The 21,133-nt window shown below is 38.0% G+C and overlaps 1 protein-coding gene across 9 annotated transcripts in view; it reads right to left on the reverse strand.

Annotated features, from left to right (window-relative positions):
- The window catches only part of NF1 (neurofibromin 1), a 281,702-nt gene that overhangs the window by 8,679 nt on the left and 251,890 nt on the right, over positions 1-21,133 (reverse strand). For 7 of the 9 annotated variants that reach the window (XM_032428715.1, XM_032428713.1, XM_032428716.1 and 4 more), the window contains 10 exons: positions 18,379-18,505; positions 16,253-16,384; positions 15,161-15,296; positions 13,743-13,900; positions 11,328-11,450; positions 10,808-10,938; positions 10,515-10,615; positions 8,707-8,849; positions 8,293-8,339; positions 6,812-7,028 (listed from right to left, as the gene is read on the reverse strand). In XM_032428715.1, the coding sequence (XP_032284606.1) occupies positions 6,812-7,028; positions 8,293-8,339; positions 8,707-8,849; positions 10,515-10,615; positions 10,808-10,938; positions 11,328-11,450; positions 13,743-13,900; positions 15,161-15,296; positions 16,253-16,384; positions 18,379-18,505 (1,315 nt within the window). The remainder of the gene's footprint in view (positions 1-6,811; positions 7,029-8,292; positions 8,340-8,706; positions 8,850-10,514; positions 10,616-10,807; positions 10,939-11,327; positions 11,451-13,742; positions 13,901-15,160; positions 15,297-16,252; positions 16,385-18,378; positions 18,506-21,133) is intronic. The other 2 variants (XM_032428720.1, XM_032428722.1) reach the window with 2 other exon arrangements.

The raw sequence follows: 21,133 nt of genomic DNA on the forward strand, positions 1-21,133 counted from the left end.
AGTACATAGCCAGCTTTAATTTCTAAGGAAATACTGGGATTGGATTTGTATTGTGGGAAAACAAGTATTTCCTAAGCTAAAATTCTTCCTCAAAGCACATATCCTGCTTTCTCTATTAACTCTCTCTGGGGTTTCCTGTTCACCGGCTTGTGTGTGCCCGGGGCTGGGACTGCATGTTCAGTGTTCACGGGGGAGTGGAAGCAGCTCATTCACGGACCCAGAATGCACGGCGCTACAGGGCCAGTGAGCTCCAGACCTTAAAGCGGTGGTTTTACAAGTGCCTCAGGTACTAAGCCAAACTGTGCTGACAGGGATCAGTGAATGAAGTCTCATGCCATGTGCCTGGGATGAGCGCGGGGTAAAGCGGCATTTCGTGCAGAGATGACGGAAGGAAAGAGTACCTTGATGAGGGAACAGCTGCATGAAAACTGCTGACTTAGAGCAAGGCAGAGAAGCTTCACAGACACAGGATGGAAGGAAAAACAAAAGTGAGTGATGTCCACAAGATTTTTTAAAAGGGTGAAATATGAGTAGATATTGGACAATTATTAAGTTCCCTGGTTTTCAGAAGAAATTTGTTTTGAATTCTTGAACTCTGACCATTAACTTCCTAAATATTATACTCTGTAAATAAATGTTAGAACTTACAATTTTACAGATAGATATTTTTACCACCTTCTTTAGAATTAAGAATTTTAAGTCAAGAATTAAACTAAAAAATGAAATGAAACATTAAGAAATTACACCAAGCAATTGCTCAGTTTAAAATTTTTTTCCCTGGGTGGCTCAGTCATTAAGTGTCTGCCTTCGGCTGGGGTCATGATTCCAGGGTCCTGGGATCGAGCCCTGCATCGGGCTCCCTGCTCAGCGAGAAGCCTGCTTCTCCCTCTCCCACTCCCCCTGCTTGTGTTCCCTCTCTCGCTGTCTCTGTCAAAAAATAAATAAAATCTTTAAAAAAAAATTATTTTTCTCCCTTAAATACAGGGTAATAATAACACAGAAAAAGATGGAAAAAAATTAACACCAAATAAAGGTCTGGGGATACCATATACAGTTCCCCAAAACATTAAAATTGTTTCAGAGATTTTAAGTAGGCTCAAAAGAGAGGCCTTTAAGTGTCTTCTAGGAGGGAGACATTTGAAACCTGGTGAACGTATCAGGAGTGTTACTAAGAGCTCTGCAGAAACGGTTTTGACGCACTGTGCACAAAGCTGTCAGCACTCCTAGCTGAGCCACCCAGCTTCCCAGGGGAAAGGTCTACGTTTAAGAAGCAAAGTGACTGAATAACTGACAGGCTTGGATACAGTCCCAAAATAAAGTGGAAGAGGTGAACTATAAAAAAACAAAACAAAACAAAACAAACCCCTCGAATGAACAGGTTTTTGTTCTAAAAAAATTCATCCTCCAATACTAACAGTAAAATAAGCTGATCAAAGGGGGAAGATTTTTTTTTCCCTAGTAAAAAACATTTAAAATAGATCACATAGTTGTTTTGTTCAAAAAATTGTAACACACACCTCACATTTTCTTGAGGTCAAAAATATGTTATAAAAGTTTTGTCGTAACTATTATTGTCTTCCAAACAAATGTCCCTCTGATCCATCAGAATATTCTGTAGTACGAAGTACAACATAACAAGCCCCACAAAGGAGGTCATAGTTGTCTGTGTACCCTCTGACCCTGAAATCCATCTGCGGGCAGGTATCATGTGCTACTTGCTCCCTGCTTCCCTAGGTCTAAAAGAGTTCCTGGCATATAGTAAACAATGAATCTCTGTAGGATAAATAACTGGAATTCTGGTTATTTTCTACAGAGCACAGTAGTATTATTTTTGCACTTAAATCAAAGAACTTGCATACACGTAGAATTTGTTAGAAGGAAGTAAAAACTTTAGCTCAAAACCCAATACTGAGATCCATAGGCAAAAACTGTCAAGTCTTTGGTGACCAGGGTCTCTCTCATCTTTAGGTGTCCCAGATTACCTAATGTACACATACAAAATGGGTGTTCAAATGTTTATTGAATTAAATTACAGTGTGAAAAACATTAGGAGACCTTGGCAGAGTATAAATTAAAATTTAATACATTGAAGTGGATCTATTTAATTTCCTAATGAGTACTAAGTCCATATAATTCCATCTGGATTTCTTTTTCTAGTATACTTGCCCTTTAACATGTAGAGGATGCAGGGAGACTGCACGTGAGGTTATAAAGCATTCAGAATGATGGCTTTAAAAAGGCTTCCTTGCTCATTACCTAAGAGGACCACTCATGGCTTGGCCTTAAGCAAAAGAGAGCCCCATAACACACAGTATTTTTAAGTGGATAGCCTGGTTTTTCTAGCTCTAATCCTGGTTCTTCATGTCCAGTTCAGCTACCCTGGACCTAACAGGGGACTACAAAATCAATTCGGAATATTCTTATATGTCAGAGAGTAAATTTTATGGATTCTCTTCAGGGTTCTCTTAGTGACATTTGGGAAAATCTGAAGAGGCAGAGTTTTATGTTCATTTGGCTAAAAGGTTAATACAATTTTACATGCACTGAACTCCACTGACAGCCCCACCGATGCCAAGTTCAATTTCAACTAGGGAGGGAGTCAGAAGACAGTCATCTACACATTTTAAAATACAGATTTAGAAAACAATCCTCCTTGTGCTAAGGGGATAGACAAGTGAGCTAGGATAATTTGTCAAGAAGAATGCATTTTCAGAGACAATTGCTTTATGTAAATAAGTGACCAACACTTCCTCAAAAGCTGGTGGCTGATGAATTACCCCCCCAAAATAAAGTACTACATTATTTAAGTAAGGTTTAATGCTTGGGAGTGGGAGGGAGTTCATGAATCTCTTTCTTATCTAGCTGATTTGACAGTACAGAATGCTGGTTGGTGACCAAAAAGAAAATACAGCTTAGTGGCTGATCCTGCTAAGTACCAAAGACCTAGTAAGCAGAGTCTTGCATTGACAAGGAAAGTCTGCAGCAGAGTTGTGCTCTATGCAGATCAGTGACTTTTGCTTTTTGACATAGGGCAACAGAGCTTTCACCCACTTAAAGCTCGGGAGACTGGGCACAGATTAATGCTGGGTAATCTGACGGCAAGCCACATTTGTGCTCCACTTCAGGGAGTGACATGAAATTTTTCCTTCTTTCTTTCTTCCTTTTTTTAAAGATTTTATTTATTTATTTGAGAGAGAGAGAAAGTGAGCGAGAGAGAGCACAAGTGGGGGTGGGGTGTGGGAAGAGCCAGAGGGAGAAGCAGGCTTCCCACTGAGCAGGGAGCCTGACGCAGGGCTCAATCCCAGGACCCTGGGATCAAGACCTGAGCCGAAGGTAGATGCTTAACCAACTGAGGTACCCAGGTGCCCCTGAAATTTCCTTAAATACTTCTGCTTGGGGGGGGGGGTACATGGGTGGCTCAGTTTGTTGGGCAGGCGTCTTACTCCTCGTTTTGGCTCAGGTCTAGGTCTCGAGGTCATAGGACAGAGGCCCTGCGTCGGGCTCCGCACTCAGCTCGGGGTCTGCTTTCTCACTCCCTCTACTTCTGCCCCTGCCCCATGCTTGTGTGCTTTCTAAATAAATATCTTTAAAAATAAATAAGCAATAAGTAAATAAATAAATACTTCTGCTTGGGACTTGGCTGATGGGAGTGGAGACAGGGACCTATTTTGATTTTTTTTTTTTTTTTTTTTTTTAAAGATTTATTTATTTGACAGAGAGAGATAGCGAGAGAAGGAACACAAGCAGGGGGAGTGGGAGGGGGAGAAGCAGGCTTCCTGCAGCGCAGGGAGCCCAATGTGGGGCTCGATCCCAGGACCCTGGGATCATGACCTGAGCCGAAGGCAGACGCTTAACGACTGAGCCACCCAGGCGCCCCTATTTTGATTTTTATACAGCCAAACAGCAAAGTTGAAATGCTAGGCTGAGTTGAGAATCTGAGTAAGATTCATCACTTCTTTCCGCCCTTTGATATCAGCAAACTCAGCTTCATAAAGAACTGAGGAGCTAGGAATATAAGACTACATGTAGCTAAAGATATAAAGCAGTATACCTAATTACAAATGAAGTATTAACTCTAAAGAGGTATTCTATAATAGCAAATGGCAAAAGCACAGTAATTAGATACATAGATAAATCAGGATCCTTTCATGGAGACAAGCCCACAATTTAGAGATACAAATGGGTTTGTTTCATATAAGAGTGAAGTCACTATTGAAAAGATAAACCCTTTTTCCAAAAACATGTAGTAAAATAATCTGGCAAACCGAGGACACACAATTTGCAATTCAGAACCAGGAAATGCTGAACACCATGATTCTACTTAATTAATTCTACTGCTTTTAAAGCTTCAGTTTCCTCTGAGAATAGTCAAAGGCTTCCAGGCTGTGGTCGTCTATTCAAGCAGCCATCTGAAGAACTACTAGAAGTGACCCAATTGGTTTAAAACTGTAACCAAAACCACATAGACTATTTTCTGATTTTTAGAAACAATTCTAAATTAGAGGTCGCAGGATAGGACTCTTTTTTTAAACAACCAAAACAGGATATAAGCAATTAATCAACTAGCAAGGGGACCTGTACTGCTAGCTTTGTTTTCAACCTGGTTATTTTATGGTCTCCGTTAGTGGGCAAAGATGGGCAGAAATTTCCCTAACAATTAGTCTGGGTATTAAAAAAAAAAAAAAGTTAATATAAAAACAAATAATCATTTTGACAGGTTTAACACCACTTTAGTTGCCCAAGAGGCAAAAGTTTGATTAAAATAAACCAAACTTTTAAAAACAAGAGGGCAAATATAGACAGAGTCTATAAATTTTCTAATTGTCACTAACATCATAAAGAACAAGTAATGCAGAAAACAGAGAGCTCTGTGGAAAAAAGGAGTGGTGGACTTAGGGTAAGGCAGATGGAAGTAATGAGACAGCAATGCATAAACAAATAAATCAAAGAAACAGGGACACAAAGGAAGGGAAGAAAGCTGATGAACAGATCACAGATATGGAAGGTGATGACTGTTGTAGAAAGAGCACTGGCCCCGGTTCTGGATAAGGACTGTGTGATAAAGCAATTACCTTAGCTCTTCTAAACCCCAGTTTCCCCATCACACTCAACACGGTGAGCCCAGAACTAAACGATCTCTACAGTCCTCCTTAGCTCCAAAATGCCAAGATTTGGAGGCGGGGAGGGCGGGGGAAAGAGTTCAGTGGCTGCAATATCTAGAAGAAAGTACATTTTAAGTTTTTCCTTGGCTTTAATGGTTGAAACGCTGATAATGGGGCAGGATCACAGGCATACCCTTGGGCAGTGCTTCTCACACTCTAGTGTGTGTAAGAATCACCTGGAGTGTTTATTAAAACAGACTGCTGGCTAGACCCCACTCTTGGAGTTTCTTATGCAGGAGGTCTGGGCTGGGGCTCTAGTATCTGCATTCTAGTGAGCTCCCAAATGATGCTGATGCTGGTCTGGGATCACAGTTGGAGAAACACTGTCCTAGGGAGTAAGTGACAGAGGGCAAATGAACATGGTTATATGCAGAAGAAACACTGGCCAGATTTCTCTTATTTCTTGGAGGAAAAAAAGAATCTGACTAGGTGTGGTAAGGGGATTGATAAATAAATGCTGGACCAAACAGTTTGTTTCCTCTGCTGACCAAAGCTTTGTTGTTGATGAAAGCTTAACAGATGAATATAGTTATTTTAATACAATCATTTGTAATATGAATTGGATATTATATTTGCCAAGTTCTTCAGGCCTTCAAAACTATGTTTCAATATTCATGCAAAATTGGGATTATAAACCGGGGATTCTATTTATGTGTCTTGAACATCACAAAATAGTTGTAATACATTACTAGACTTTTAAAAAGAAAATCCATATTAACACCTAAAACAGAACGATGTACAGTAACTATACATCGGTGCCTCATAAGTAAAATTTTCAGATAATGGAACTTTAAACACAAAACCTTTTTAAAATTTTCACCATTTTAGAAGGGTATCGTTCTGAATGGAAAACATGACCACATGGAAGTTTTCCCTCACTACCCACTGTCATCATCACATACAATGGCATCAGCTCTGCAATGAATAACACCTTAAGGGTCAACCAGAGTTGCAGGAAACCATTCACTCTGACACTGAATGAGCCCAGAAGCCTACAGGTTGCCATTTCTGCCATCTTGTGTATCTCAGCCCTACTCAGGCTATTAGCTATTATTTCTCAGTGTATCCACCTCTTAGCTGCATGTTGCATTGGCATACTTCTCCCATGTGGAGCTAAGAGTGACTCCGTGGTAAGGAATGTGCTTTAAGATGTTATTTTCTTGAGATGACGTTTCTCTGGTTGTTGATTCTCCTAGATTTTCAGGTTGGTCTCTGGATGGTTGAGTTGTAGCTGGCAACAGGGACATGGGGTACTACCATAATTTGTGTATTTTTTGGATACAGTATGCTGTATCATAGACATAGAAGCCCTTAGGGCAAGGCTAGTGTATCTAGTAAGGGAATTCTAATTCTCTTACAGGGTAAGGTACCTTAGAGGCTGCTCTTCCTGCCCAAACTCTAAAAACTTATCAACCTTAGAACACTATGTGAACACTCTAAACATTTCACTATCTTATGAGTAACTGTTTGAAAGTAGAAAGCTTTACAGAATAACAAAATTCAAGTCAGCCATAAGGTAAAGAAGAAATGTAAGATGAACCTCATGATAAAAAGGAGCAAAATCTACTATAACCTGATAACAAGGGAATTCCTGATGTTGGTATATTAATATTATTGCTCAAATTTATATAAAGATTACATTTACTAACCTGGGGAATGCTGGGAAGTTGCAAGTGAGGTCATGGAATTAGAAAGGTTAAGGTTAGCAGTAATACTAAGCTGGCTCTGCACTGCAGGAGGATAAGGAGAAGTGGGTGTCAGGAGGGACTCCTCACTGGTTTCTTCATCAATTCCAGGCAAATACGTGTCAATCAAGGCATCAAGAAACTTAACAATAAGCTCAGCATAGTCTGGGATTTGTGTTTGCTGTAATGGAAAATAGGAAATTATTTTAGCTCCATTCTTTTTTTCTGTAAATCCCCTTTGAAGCCAAAAAAGATTAACTCAATTTTTGTTTTGGGCTTAATTTACTGTTTTTCTTCTTTTGTACTAGAGAGCATTAAAAAAAGGGGTGGCATAGTATTTCTAGACTACCATGGGACTTAGAACTGGGAACTCTTCAGCTTACACCTAGAGCTTCCAGATGAACCTGCAATTACTGAAAGCCATGCAAAGGCAAAGACTGAATTAATCCTGAGACAATAAAACCATCAGCAATGATGTCAAGTCAATTTTCCAAAACAGAGAAAATGAGCAGAGGATCATCATACCAGCTGCCATTTAGATACTCAACCGACTGAGCCCAACTGAGCACTGCGAAGGGCAGAGGGTTACTGGCAGTCAAACTACAAACCTTCCTGCAAGATATACATATTTCTAGGAATTCAGGCCCATTTTTTAAATGATAGCCTTTGCATATCAAGAGATGTTCAGTAATAACTGAACAAAATAAAAAACTAAATACCTAATTCTTAAAACTAGAATAAGATTTAGATAATTCACCTTGACTTAGCACCCCTGTATCTAAAACACTGCACTAGGAACTGTGCAGGGAAGAAACAGAAGTCCTGCCTTCAAGGAATCTCAATCCATCTGGAGGGACCACACATAGAGAGAATAATTAAAAACACATTTATGTAGCGCTATATCAACTAATGCCAATCAAAGAAAAAAAATGAACAAATAAGGATATATTCCGGATAAAAATGAATCTAATCCAATAGGCTGGAAGGAAAAATGTTTTCATGAGGAAATTTTTTTTCCTTATGTAATTTTTTTTTTTTAAACTGAGATTTAATTGACATATAACATTATATTAGTTTTGGGTCATGAGGTAGATTTTAACCATAGGTCATGCTCCTTCCTAATTATAAGATACTTAAGTGTATGCATTACGATCATCAAACACACAAGTGACTGAGCAGAAAACTTTACAGAGGTTTATCACACCCTTTTGAAAAGTCAAGCATAAATTGAACTGAGTTTTTTTGTAAAAACTGATATATAAACCTATTAAAGGTGCTGCCTCTTAGAAAGAATCTTGTGGTGGAAAACATTTTATAAAAATAACATATGTGTTTATCGTGAATCATCATTCTGGTTTTCAGCATACTGTGTGTTCTTAAAGCAGGCACACTAATATGAATAAAAACTTTCATTTTATCAATAGAGAAAAACAGATTTTTCTTACCTTTGAAAAGGGTCCTGCAAACCGCCACAAGCCATTAAAACCAAAACCTGCAACAAACCAAATGTTATTCTTATAATAAGCACAACACTCTTTTAATCTTAACAGAAATTAAATAAGTTATATGGTTGATGACAAAAATTAAAACCTCACACACATTGAAAACACTTTTTCAGAATGAATGTCAGAGTAGACTAAAACTCATAAAACATACTCAGTACAAAACCCTAATTAAATCTTAAGAAATTGTAAGCCAGTTACTTATTGAACATATAATGAAAAGAGTAAAAAATGGCATATGGAGAGAGAAGTATGAATAACCCCAATCCTTATAAGGAATTCTTTAGCTGGTGATTCTGTAACAGTGCACATGCTAGCAAGTTCATCAATCATCCTCCTCCCGAGACACTGATTTACTTTGTAGGTAAGATGTTTGGTACTGTGGTGGGGATTCTTCATGGTACACCACACTCTGCACGATTCCATGAATTGGATTTAACAAATTTGGATCTTGGCACAATGACAACAGGGTATTGATCTTAGAGTCCAACAAATTGTGCCTACACAAAAACAAACAAACAAACAAAAAGTAAACACAAGAACATTTTAAAGGAAAATTAAATGGAAAATATACACTGGAAAACATCATATATTCCCCAGTACAATGTGATAAAAATGAAGGGAGAGGAGTGTTTTTTACTTTCTGGTGTTTTTTCAAATTTTGTATAAATAAATGTATGAATTTATTTTTTTGGTCTGTCCTTTTTTTGTTGTTTTTATTTTTTAATTCTTATTTTTTAAAAATATTTATTTATTTATTGGGGGAGAGAGAGCATGTGCGAGACAGCATGCAAGGGGAGGAGCAGAGAGAGAGGGACAAGCAAAGAGCCTGACTGATGCAGAGCCTGAGATCATGACCTGAGCTGAACTCAAGAGTCCATCGCTTAACCAACTGAGCCACCCAGGTGCCCTTTTGTTATTTTTAATCATCAAAAAAATATGGTAAAAACAAACAACTGGTACTGTCACATAGCCATTTTTAATTATATATGGTGACTGTTTGCTCAAGACAAGGATGGCTTCTGTCACTTGGTATGTTTTAGGACCATTTCTTTCTGCTGACTGTTGGTATGTGCCCAGGCAGTTAAAACTAAATTTAATATCAATCAATGTTTAATAAATGCTGAATCAGGGGCGCCTGGGTGGCTCAGTCGTTAAGCGTCTGCCTTCGGCTCGGGTCATGATCCCAGGGTCCTGGGATCGAGCCCCGCATCGGGCTCCCTGCTCGGCGGGAAGCCTGCTTCTCCCTCTCCCACTCCCCCTGCTTGTGTTCCCTCTCTCGTTGTGTCTCTCTCTGTCAAATAAATAAAATCTTTAAAAAAAAAAAATAAATAAATGCTGAATCAGATCGATTAAGGAAAGCAAAATTAGTGTGGAGGGGTGGAATATATGATCTAATTAAAAAGTAAGAGGAAACTAACTATGTCTAACCTGGTCGTGCTCCATTAATAGAAATAACCCAGAGCCAACTATATAAAATTCTGAAATTCTAAAGTGAGATCAAACAAAAATAAGGAAATAATGATACCACATAGAAGGCCTAGATCAGGAATAGGATTTCCCAAGCTTCTTTGGGTTATTGAGATTTGAATAATTTGAGGGTAATATGATCTTAGCTCTTAAGAGAGAATAAAAATTCATCTCCTATATCGAAAGTTTTTTGTTTTCACTCAGCTGTGGATAAATACAAAAGCTCTACCACAAAAGAAACCAAAACAGGTACATAAAGCTCCTAAGTGAGGAAATGAACAATGCTCATCATGATGAAGCACTTAAGAAAATCAGCAAGAGGGGCGCCTGGTGGCTCAGTAGTCAGTTAAGCATCTGCCTTCACTCAGGTCATGATCTCAGGGTCCTGGGATCGAGCCCTGCATTGGGCTCGCTGCTCCATGGGGAGCCTCCCTCTTCCTCTCTCAAATAAATAAATAAAATCTTAAAAAAAACAGAAAATTGACAAGATAAAAAAAATGTTTTCCCTAATAGGCCAAAACTAGTCTTAGCCCCCACTAAACCCACTGTCTCTAAGCTAAAACCTCTATCATACTGTCTCACATTCCCCTCCCCACAACCAGTGAACACTACTGGATGATACTTTTCCTAAGCTTTTATAAAACATACAACTTCAAGACAGATACAAAAGTTAAACACAAACAGGAGATACTTACACGACAGGAAAAACCTTGGGGAAAACAACACTGGCTTCTGCTAAGTACTCATAAAGAATTCGCTGATCAAACTCATCTGTGGTGTATTTTACCAGCGTAGCCTGCCAAAGGGCAAAAAAGTCAACAAAATACATTTTATTTTGTGGCTGAGCTGTTATATGTTCTGGTGAGAAGCAGAAGACAATCTTCCTTTCCTGTTTTTAATATTTAAGGGCCTCCTAAGAGTATACTGGAATACAAACCTGAGGGTAACCCCCCTCCCCCGCACCACTACCAAAAGGCAAAAACTTTACCAGAACAGTAAGAAGAAGTGCTTGGATCTTCGGATCAGTAAGTACTTCTTCATCCAAGAGAACATTTGATTCAGACACTGAAACTTTGCGTAAATGCGGGTGTTGTTGTGATGAGGAAATCCTCTGAGTTTCTGCAGTAAGATATGGATTAAGACGATCAGCTGTATTAACCGAACATATACACTAAATACCACTTCACCTAACATATTTTAATGTTACTTCTAAAATTCAATAGCTTTTTAGTAGGCACTTAAAACAGCAACATAAACATACAGAATTAATAGTCACCTATACAAAAGTTCTAGCTGGCTGTTCACAATGCTGTATATCATATATATGATTACTTTTTATACAGGTTTCAGGATTACTTTCATTTTAAGGACTGTATAGCTTATCTTCTGAAAAAGCGCAAATGCGTCTACATTTCATCCTCAAGATTCTAAGAAATGGTTGGAAAGCAAATATGGCTCTCCCACCTTATTTTCAATGATCTAGATCAATTATTAACTCTGTTTCTCACCCATTTCATAATCAGTTTCTGCTACTCTCCTCATTTTGGGGGGTGTTGTGATCCCTGATTCCATTTCTTGCCTTTTAGGAGCCTTTGTGTCTGATATCAAGTGATCAAAACTTTTCCTTGTTCCTATAAACAAAAGTTACAGAATATGGCAGTTCATTAACCACAGTGTCTGTGAATAGGATTATACTAAAAAGAAAATGTTTGGACATCAAGTGTTTAAGTTTTCACTTAAGGACCCAAAGAAAGCTCAAATATATCCCTGGGGCAGAGTTTCTCTCCTTTGTTCTCCATTTTGTCAAGGAATTTTGGCCCCATGGCTTTGCATCTCAGGACAGGATGTATCTTACTGGTCCAATTTAGACTGAGATCACATTCATTACACTGGAGGTAAACCAAGCTCCACCATCAAGCACAATATTTGATGATGAATACAGGGGTATGCACTGTTCAGTAGCAAAGATCAACTATGTCTGAACAGCTTTTTTTCAATTTAAGAAATTCTGCTCGTGGCAAGAATTAGTCATTAACATATGAAAACTTTCCTAACTAGGCAAGATCAAAGTTTGATTTTAACTCTTCACTCTCTGAAAACAATATTTGTATGCCTAAAAGTACTAAATAATAGATCTCCTGAGAGATGCTTTAAAAATGGCAAGTAGTACAGTAGCACCTCCACTTGGCTTTGAGTCTCTCTAGCATATATCACTCTACGTGAAATCCCTTTCTCTATTTAAAGTACTGAAAATGGATTATTGGGACTTGTACTAAGTCTCGTCTGCTCTACACCTCACACATCACCCCAAACCGGATTTCTCTTCTCCATTCTCTCATTGTTCCTGCCTTAGTGGAGGTCCACACCATCTCTTGTTTGGATGCTCTATCTCTTACACAGTCCCCTTGCCAAACATCTCTTCCAATTTCTCCATGCTGGAGCCAGAAAAACTTGCCTAAAAACAAAATTTGGTAATGTTCCTTCCCTACTTAACGATCCCCGCTGGATAGACAGCTAAGCTCCTGAACATGGCATACAAAGTCTCCTGCGATCTACTTCCAATCCTTTGCTAGCCTCGTTTCCTACAGGTGCTTTTCCTCACTTTTCTTTATTCATGCTCACCTTCCTTATCCTGCGTCTGTCAGGCAAGCATGTATTAAATCTTCAAGACCCAGTTCAAATGTTACCACCTCTCTGCAGCTTTTCCTAATTTCCCCAGATCCTCGGGTTCCCCTCAGCAAGACATGCTACTTTAATGGCACTTATGGATACTGTTGTAATCAGCTGATTATAAGTCTTAGCCACCAAACTATGAGCTCTTCAGGGCAGAGACCATAATTTTTTCATCTAGCACATGGGCTGAACGAATTCAATAGAACATTCTCTCTGAAGTTAGTTTTTCATTTATAACTTCCGTAGCACGAAAATCCAGAACTACAAAATACAAAGTAACCAGGACACTCCTGGAAGACTATTTTGTGACAAAGCATAAACAGAAAGAAACTCTATGTGACTAGTAACAGTGATTAACATTCATGGTTTCAGTTTCTTTCATGGCTTACTGGCAGGTTATTTATTTCACACTTCATTGCTCACTACTTTCCTTATGAACAGAGACATTGTCCCAGTACCCCAAGATATATAAAAATATGCTTGTATGGATAACTGAAAGCCACTGAGCCATTCATAGTGTTGGTCAGTGATATATGGATCTCGAAGTACTCTAGTAACAATGAGAACTTTAGCCAAAGTTGCCTAAGAGCATCTTTGCATTCCCTCTGTGGTGAGGTGGGATCAGTGAGCTCTCTCATTATTTACTTCCAGTTTTTATAAAGGGAAAGGGTCTCACAGAATTTTAGGTGTACTTCTCATTGACAAATGCTGATGTAACTGAGCAATCTTAACTTTCAAGAATCATATCTTCTTATAGAAATAAAAAAATACACTAATCAAAAAAATCTTACTTTGTCTTTTAAAAGAAAAGATGGCAAAAAGTATTATTACAGCTTCATAGCGTATTGATGTAATCTGCTCTCAGATGGTACTTTTGAGAAAATATATTGTTAAAGCCCTGCACCTGAGTGCAGCAAGATGCCTCCTTTCTCGTGAGTAGCTAACGTCTCTCCTATTCCCATTTCCCCACTGCTTGGCCAAGACAGAACGAAGGACAAGGACAGCCACAGTATTTAATCTAAGAATCAGAAAAAAACTGTTTCAAGATCCCATTCTCATTCCTCTGTCTCAACTGATATGGCTTAACTGACCTATCAAACTCTCTTATAAATGGCATCAAAAGCTTTGCTATATCAAAATGGGAAATTTTGATAATTTTGAACAGCTTCAAATAATTTTCCAAGAGTGAAAGTATCTGACCATTAAAAAAAATAAGTATAAAAAACTGTGTATCATTTAGGTAAACTAACCCAGCAACTTCTTCGTATTGGCCTGAGAAGGCTGCCCCATGTCCAGACTCATGGATTTCCTGGCTCGGGGACTGGTCTGGCCCACGGTTGGATAGGTGGCCGCAAGGTACCCTTCAGAACCTTTGGGAGATGACCACGGCTGGTTCTCCTTTAGTGTCCTGAGAGATTTAAACAATTGAGAAGAATTAAGTGACATGGTGACAAAGACAACCCTTGTTTGCCCCTCTTAATTGGCTGTCCTATTTCCCAATGATAGCAATCGCTTAATTTTAAAACTGCACTTTAAAGGGCTTTAGGGTACAAACTCTTAGTGCATGTCTAAGAAATCGCCTCCTTCCTTCCTTCTTTCTCTCATTTATTCGGGAAATTTTCTTAAAAATTAGCACTATTCTCTTTTAGCACTTTTCTCCTTAGCACCTACTTTCTTGCCATGAATCTTGTATACAGTAGGTGCTCACCGACGCACGGCAGAATTGTACTGCATTGATTTTTCAATTGGGGAAATCAAGTCTAAACAGGCAACTATATTCTTGGTTTAAAAACCAAGAAAATCAACTATACTTTGACAAGGGAACACAAGCAAATTAATTTTTTCCTTTTCATAACAAGAAGGGTATATATCTCAAAGAAATATAATAAAGGAATGACCGAAGAATAAGACTATGGAAAACCAAGTATACCTGGAAAAGGTATTTTGCATACTTTGTTAAAATCTCAGTGGGAAGTTGTGGAGGGCTTTTTAATCCAAAAGTGGGATGTTGATAAATTGAATGATATAAGATTAACAGATCCAAGATTATTTCCCTATGTTCAACACTATACCTAAAACTTAGATACTTTTGTTTAATTTGAAAATATAGAAAGTCTCCAAAATAATGACATTTTCATATAATTTCTCCATGTTGTAGTGAAAAATATGCTACCCAAGACCACATACAGCAGTGGACATAATGTGACTATCTCATCATCTAATCTGTACTCTAGAAAACTCATAAATAACGTGAGTGTGATGAGAGTAAATGCACATGTGGCGGCATGTGTATCTTTGCACAGATCTGAACAGCTTAGCTTGCCATCATTTAGCATGTGATGTTGCTCATATTCCATGGAAGTTTTTCCTAGGCCCTTTCTTGCAACCCAGTGATTTCAAGATCATCTCTTTTCATTACTCAACTGGTTTGTGCTTAAAAGAGGCAAACTAATGTTAACAGAATGATTAGCTTAGAGGAACTGTCCTACTACTAATCCACATAGAACACTGTACATTTCTAAGAAGGGTTTTGATTTATATACTCTTCCTAGATTATCTTTCCCCCTATATATTACCTTCTGGACTACTCTTGCTGCTTGCCTCTCCTAGCATGGAAAACTGAAACCTGATTATAATTACGTAATCATGGGAGAAGAAGGCCACTGACCTATAGCTAGGGTCGCCATGATGAATGGGATATGTATCCATAGGAACATTTTCCATTGAAATATCAGTAAGAAGAAGAGACTTTCTATGTTTTAGGCTACAGCGACTTCGAACCTCCTCAGACACTGTGAGTAAGGCTAAAAGGAAAAAGAAGGAAGGTTAGAAAATTTAACAAATTCCAAGTGTGACTTAAAACAGGATACATTTCTTACCACCTCCTTAAGAGGATAATTGCTATTAGACATGCAGATAAAGAGCCCTGGAGAGTGTGAAGGGTATAAACCACTTAGGACAGACTTTCCTTAAAGGGTTCATGGTCTGCTTTGGAAGATGTAAACATGAAATATATGGAGATTTAAAAAAGAACCTTCTATTTCTCAAGTGCTTTAATGTACATTTGATCTCAACGAATACAGAAAGTAGGCAGAGCAGGTACTATAAGGTCCATTTTTTAGATAAGGAAAAATATTCTGACATGTTAGATGATTTGCCCAAGGTCAAATGATTCGAACACAAAAGTTGCCACAAACTGTAGTCTGCTAAACTGGGAATCAGCACTTTCCACTGAACAACTACATTCAAGAACTGTATTATACATAAGTGCTAAGTGTTGCTGAGTGAAGAAACACAAAGCCGGGCAGACGTTCTAGGTAAAGCAAATGGCATCAGGAATGCATATGAAAGAAGCAGAAAGGCAAGCAGATGAGCTTAAACTAGCCCATCCATCTGGAGAGTTAATAAAAAATGGGGCTTATGAAATTTAGGGAAAGAAAGCCAGAATTAGGAGAGGGGCTGAAGGGCCCAGGATGCTAGGCTGAGGCTTTCAGACTTTATGACAGACAACAGGGAACCATGCAGTGCCAAAGGGACCAAAGATGACAAAGGGAACACATTCAGACTCTAATGCAAATTCTTTTATAAGGAAAAATGTTTGGGCAAAACTTTCAAAATTGTAACCACTACCACAGGCCCAGATTGTGAGTTCTTTACCCTGTCAAGCAGCCAGCTGAAGGACCGACAGGTGTGTGTGTCATTTTGGCAATCCTTAGATAGAGATGCGGTAAGATTAATTTTGTCTATTTTGTGTCTTTACCTGCTAAGTAAGCCACGCTCTGTGTGTTCACCTCAAATTTATCACAGTTTCTATGTTTGTTAACCAGAGTTAGTAGTGTATGCAAAATTCTGACTGTTCTTGCAACAATGGCAGGTGAAGGATGTCTGTACCCTAAGAAAAATAAAAACAAACAAGAAGTTAATCCATTCTTTCACAAGTATTTCTTGAGTTCTTACTGACTAGCAACTCTGCAAGGAAAGGAAACATAAGGGATAACTCCTACCTTCTGAGAACAGCTGTTTGGGAAGGTAAAACAACGTACATGAATAATTAATTACATAAAAGATTAAGTACCAAACATGTGTAGAAGAAAATACTATTCCCTGGAACCCTAAGGGAGGAAAATAAGGAAAGATGGATGCTGTTTCAGATATTCCATACCCTAAAGCAGTGAGGGGATTTAAAAAAAAATCTAGGTATTTGAGGTCACCTTAAGATAGCTTTTGAAAATAGGGTCTGTTGCTTAAAAATTCTTTCTTTTTTTAATTAAAGGAAAAAAATCTAATAGTGTAGGATGTATATGCTCTCAGAACCCAAAGAATAGGTTTGATCAGAGAGTAAGCTTGATCTTTGGACAGCCTTTAATGATTAGTGCTACTCCATTTCAATTTTTTTTTTTTAATTTATTCATTTGAGAGTGAGAGAGTGAATCAGCTAGAACACAAATGGTGGTGGTGGGGGGAGTGGGAGAGGGAGAAGCAGACTCCCCACTGAGCAGGGAGCCCGATGCAGGGCTTGATCCCAGGACCTCGGGATCACGACCTGAGCTGAAGGCAGACGTCTAACCAACCAAGCCACCCTGGCGCCCCAGTGCTACTCCATTTTAAAGTAGGGGATTTGTACTCTGAAAATATCTGGTACTCTTAGAAATACAGAATCAGCAAGCACTTTATCAGCCTCATGCAATTCTTCTTTTTGGTATCCTGTCATAAGTGTAATACGTTTTGAGCAATCCCTATTCACTTTAGAGATTGAAACTATTAATATTTTTGCAGAAATTTCATAAGGTAAAGAAATCAAATGTTTACATTCACAATAGTAGGTGTATGTACATCTGTCAGGTAAAAACTGGGGAACCTCCATGATCCCTCAAGCCTAAGAATCATTTACATTGATTTACAAAGCTGTAGACTCAAGCTAGAGCTTGAGTCTAATTGTGGCCAAAGCCAGTGCTGCTTAAGACTACTGGTTCATGCCAGCTCCTCATCCCAAGCCTTACTCTCCTCTCCACTGCCTTTGTCTCTGACTTACCACTATGCGCCGTTCTGTTAACTGTAGTCTCTGGCCATGACTGTTCCATGTTAGTAAACCAAAGCTAGCATACAGTGAAGTCAGCAATGGGGAGTAAAGCCAGGAGAGGCAGTGAACGAGCTGGCTCTGAGGACTAGGAGACCACTATCAGCAATTCAGAAATTTGGAGGGGTGAGGGTGGGGTACCAGAAAGGTGAGGTGCTATGGTATGTAACAATGCGACTGAACAACAATACCTTAGAAACAAGTTGAAGAAAATCTGTGATCAAATCTCTAAGATATCATATTCTAACATAAGTTACCCATGTAACATCATTTATTGATTTGCAGTCTGTCTTATTTTAAATAATCAAAAAGATACTTAGGTATTAGAAAGTCCGGTATTTAGGATTATTTCAAGAATCAACTCTTTTGCATTTTAAAGGAAATCTGATATTTGATACAGTGATTAGGCTCTATTAAAATACATACTGAATAAAACATAGCTCAATAAGACAGATATATCTGCATTTAAAGTAAAATATACAAGGGGCGCCTGTGTGGCTGAGTTGGTTGAGCGTCCGAGTCTTGGTTTCAACTCAGGTCATGATCTCAGGGTTGTGGGATTGAGCCCCACATTGGGCTCCATGCTCAGCAGGGAGTCTGTTTGAGATTCTCTCTCTCTCTCTACCCCTCCCCCCCCCCCCTCTCCCCTTTAGCTTTCTCTCTCTCAAAAAATCTTAAAAAAAAAAAAAAAAAAAAAGTAAGACATATGAGCCAAATTGTTTCAACTTATTTCAAATAACAAATTATTTTAGTTACTTCTGGCTTCCTGATATCATTTCATAAAAAATATTCTGACACAAGTCCTCTACCTTTTAAGAGGTGTCCAACCAGTGCGAAGTTAAAGTTAGAGTTGAAATTGAGTCCAACAAAATGATCCATTTGCTTGCAGTGCCATTCGAGAGGATTCCGGATTGCCATAAATACTTCCTCTGGACTCTATTGAAGACAATCAGAATATGGTTGATGGGGGTCACACAGGAACTTTCCTTAAAGGATTACTTATTGGTTTTTGATTGTGTTCATAGCTATGTCAGTTAAGTAACCCTTTCAAGTGGAGAGAAATTATTTTCAGATGACTATAGAAAACCATAGAACATTTAAGATACTACAAATAAATTAGTGTGAGACAATCAAGTATATATAAATAATAAGATGACAGAAGACAAAATACCTTTGAATTATGATGAAAAACAAATGACTATCAATTTATATCCTGGTGATTTCTTAAAAATTATAATTACTGTTTTCGTATAACACCCAGTGCTCCTTGATTCACGGAGCACTGGGTGTTATTTATATGAAAACAGTGAAGTGTGGATCACTACATCAAAAACTAATGATGTACGGTGACTAACATAACATAATAAAATTAAATTAAAAAAAGAAAAAAAATAATTATTGTTTTAAATAAGACCATCCATTGAATTGTAGTGGGCATTTTGTATACTATGACTGAAAATTCAAGAAAACAAAGAGAGTTCATATTTACTGAGTGCCTGCAGTATACAATAATGTTAGATGCATTACTGTATTGAAACCGTAAAGCAATCCTATGCAGTCAATATTAGCTCCATTTTACAGATTTATTCATTCATTCTTTTACTTATCAAGTACTTATTATGTGTTTTTGATGTGCCAGGCATGGTTCTAGGCTCTGAACATCAATCAGTGAACTAAAGAGACAAAAAGTATTCACCCTGGTGGATTTTACATTCTAGTGTGGGAAAACAAGGAAATCAAAACTTAAAAATGCCGTGCAACTTACCCAAGATAATTAAGATTTTAACAGTGTTTCCTGAAGCGTGGCTTCAGGAGTATCTGCTTTAAAGTCACTGAAGATGAATACCTGTTTTAAGGTCACTAGGTAAAGCCCAGGAATTTGCATTTTTTAAAAAAAGCCCAGTAATTCCCTCATGAACAGAGATTTTTAAAAGCAAACAACTGAAGGTGTTTAGAGCCTGAGCTCAGGTTATCTAGATTTATATCTCAAAGAAAGAAAAACATGACCATTTAAAATAAATGTAGAGAGATGTTTAGAATAGCACTGTTTAAAACAGAAAAGAAGGGGACGCCTGGGTGGCTCAGTTGGTTAAGCGACTGCCTTCGGCTCAGGTCATGATCCTGGAGTCCCGGGATCGAGTCCTGCATCGGGCTCCCTGCTCGGCAGGGAGTCTGCTTCTCCCTCTGACCCTCCTCCCTCTCATGCTCTCTGTCTCTCATTCTCTCTCTCTCAAATAAATAAATAAAATCTTTAAAAAAAAAATAAAATAAAATAAAACAGAAAAGAAGAAAAGACAGAAACAAATCAATTGTTCATCAATAGGCAAATGGTTGAAAAATTGTGGCTCATGCATAATGTAAAATACTCTGTAGCCATGAGAAAGAATTACTTGCTCATCCACACCTGTATGTGTGTGTATACGTATATGTGTGAGTATATATGCTTAGAAAGAGGTTCACTTTATATTTTTAAATAAAAATGCAAATTGCAGAATACTATATAAAGTATGATTACCTATTAACCTGCCATATGTACAATTTATTTTTTCCAGCTTTAATGAGGTATAATAACTGACATAAAATTCGAAGATATTTAAAGTATACAACATGATGATTTGATATACATATACGTTGTGAAACGATTTACCCCATCAAGGCAATGAACACAACCATTACCTCATATATTTACAGCTACCCCCACTCCCACTTTTGGTAAGAACATTAAATCATTAAATATAGAACTTAAAGTTCTACTCTCTTAGCAAATTTCAATTATACACTACAATGTTACCAACTATAGTCACCATGTTATACATCAGATCCTCAGACCTTATCCATCTTACATCCTGGTGACTTTTAATAGGCTTTATTAACTCTGATTCCCAGTATTCTTGGGGCACTGAAGTCAGTATTAGCTCCTGCTATGGGACTGTTCTGGCAATGAAAATACCAAGACAGATACTCCTAGACAAACATTTCATTTACAAATATTTTTATATCCATACAAACAGCCAATATCTAGCTATCTCTCTGACCACCACTGTCCCAAGACAACCCCAGAAAAGAGCAACAGGGATTAGGAAAGAGGGGCTTTAGTCCCAAATCAGATGTACAAATATGGACAAGTTATTTAACTTGTTCCTTTCTATTTTGTAAAATGGAGGCCTGATGGATAAACTTCAAGGTAGCTATTTCAAGTCTACACCACAACTGGCAGACTAATCAAATAGTATTTAGCCCAGGTATCATCACACTTAAAACCATGCTCCTATTCTGTTTTTTTTTTTTTTCTATCCACAGCTTTGATCAAGCTCACTTCAAGTATATCTCTTGTTATAAACACCTATCTTTTAAAAAAATTCCTCACTTTTCTCCTAGACTCTTCCCATTTTTCTCCAAAGACAAAAAAGAACATCATTTCATACTGTTATGTCCCCTTCTCTATACTCTATACACCAAAATCCAACCTCAGTCAAGGTTGATAAATGTTAAGAAGGGTGCTAATGGTATGTTTCAAAGTGGGATTAGGCAAAACAAAAACCTAGTACAATTAAGTACCCAAAA

The sequence above is a fragment of the Phoca vitulina genome, unplaced genomic scaffold (assembly GCF_004348235.1).
Source record: "Phoca vitulina isolate PV1807 unplaced genomic scaffold, GSC_HSeal_1.0 scaffold40, whole genome shotgun sequence".
NCBI lineage: Eukaryota > Metazoa > Chordata > Mammalia > Carnivora > Phocidae > Phoca > Phoca vitulina.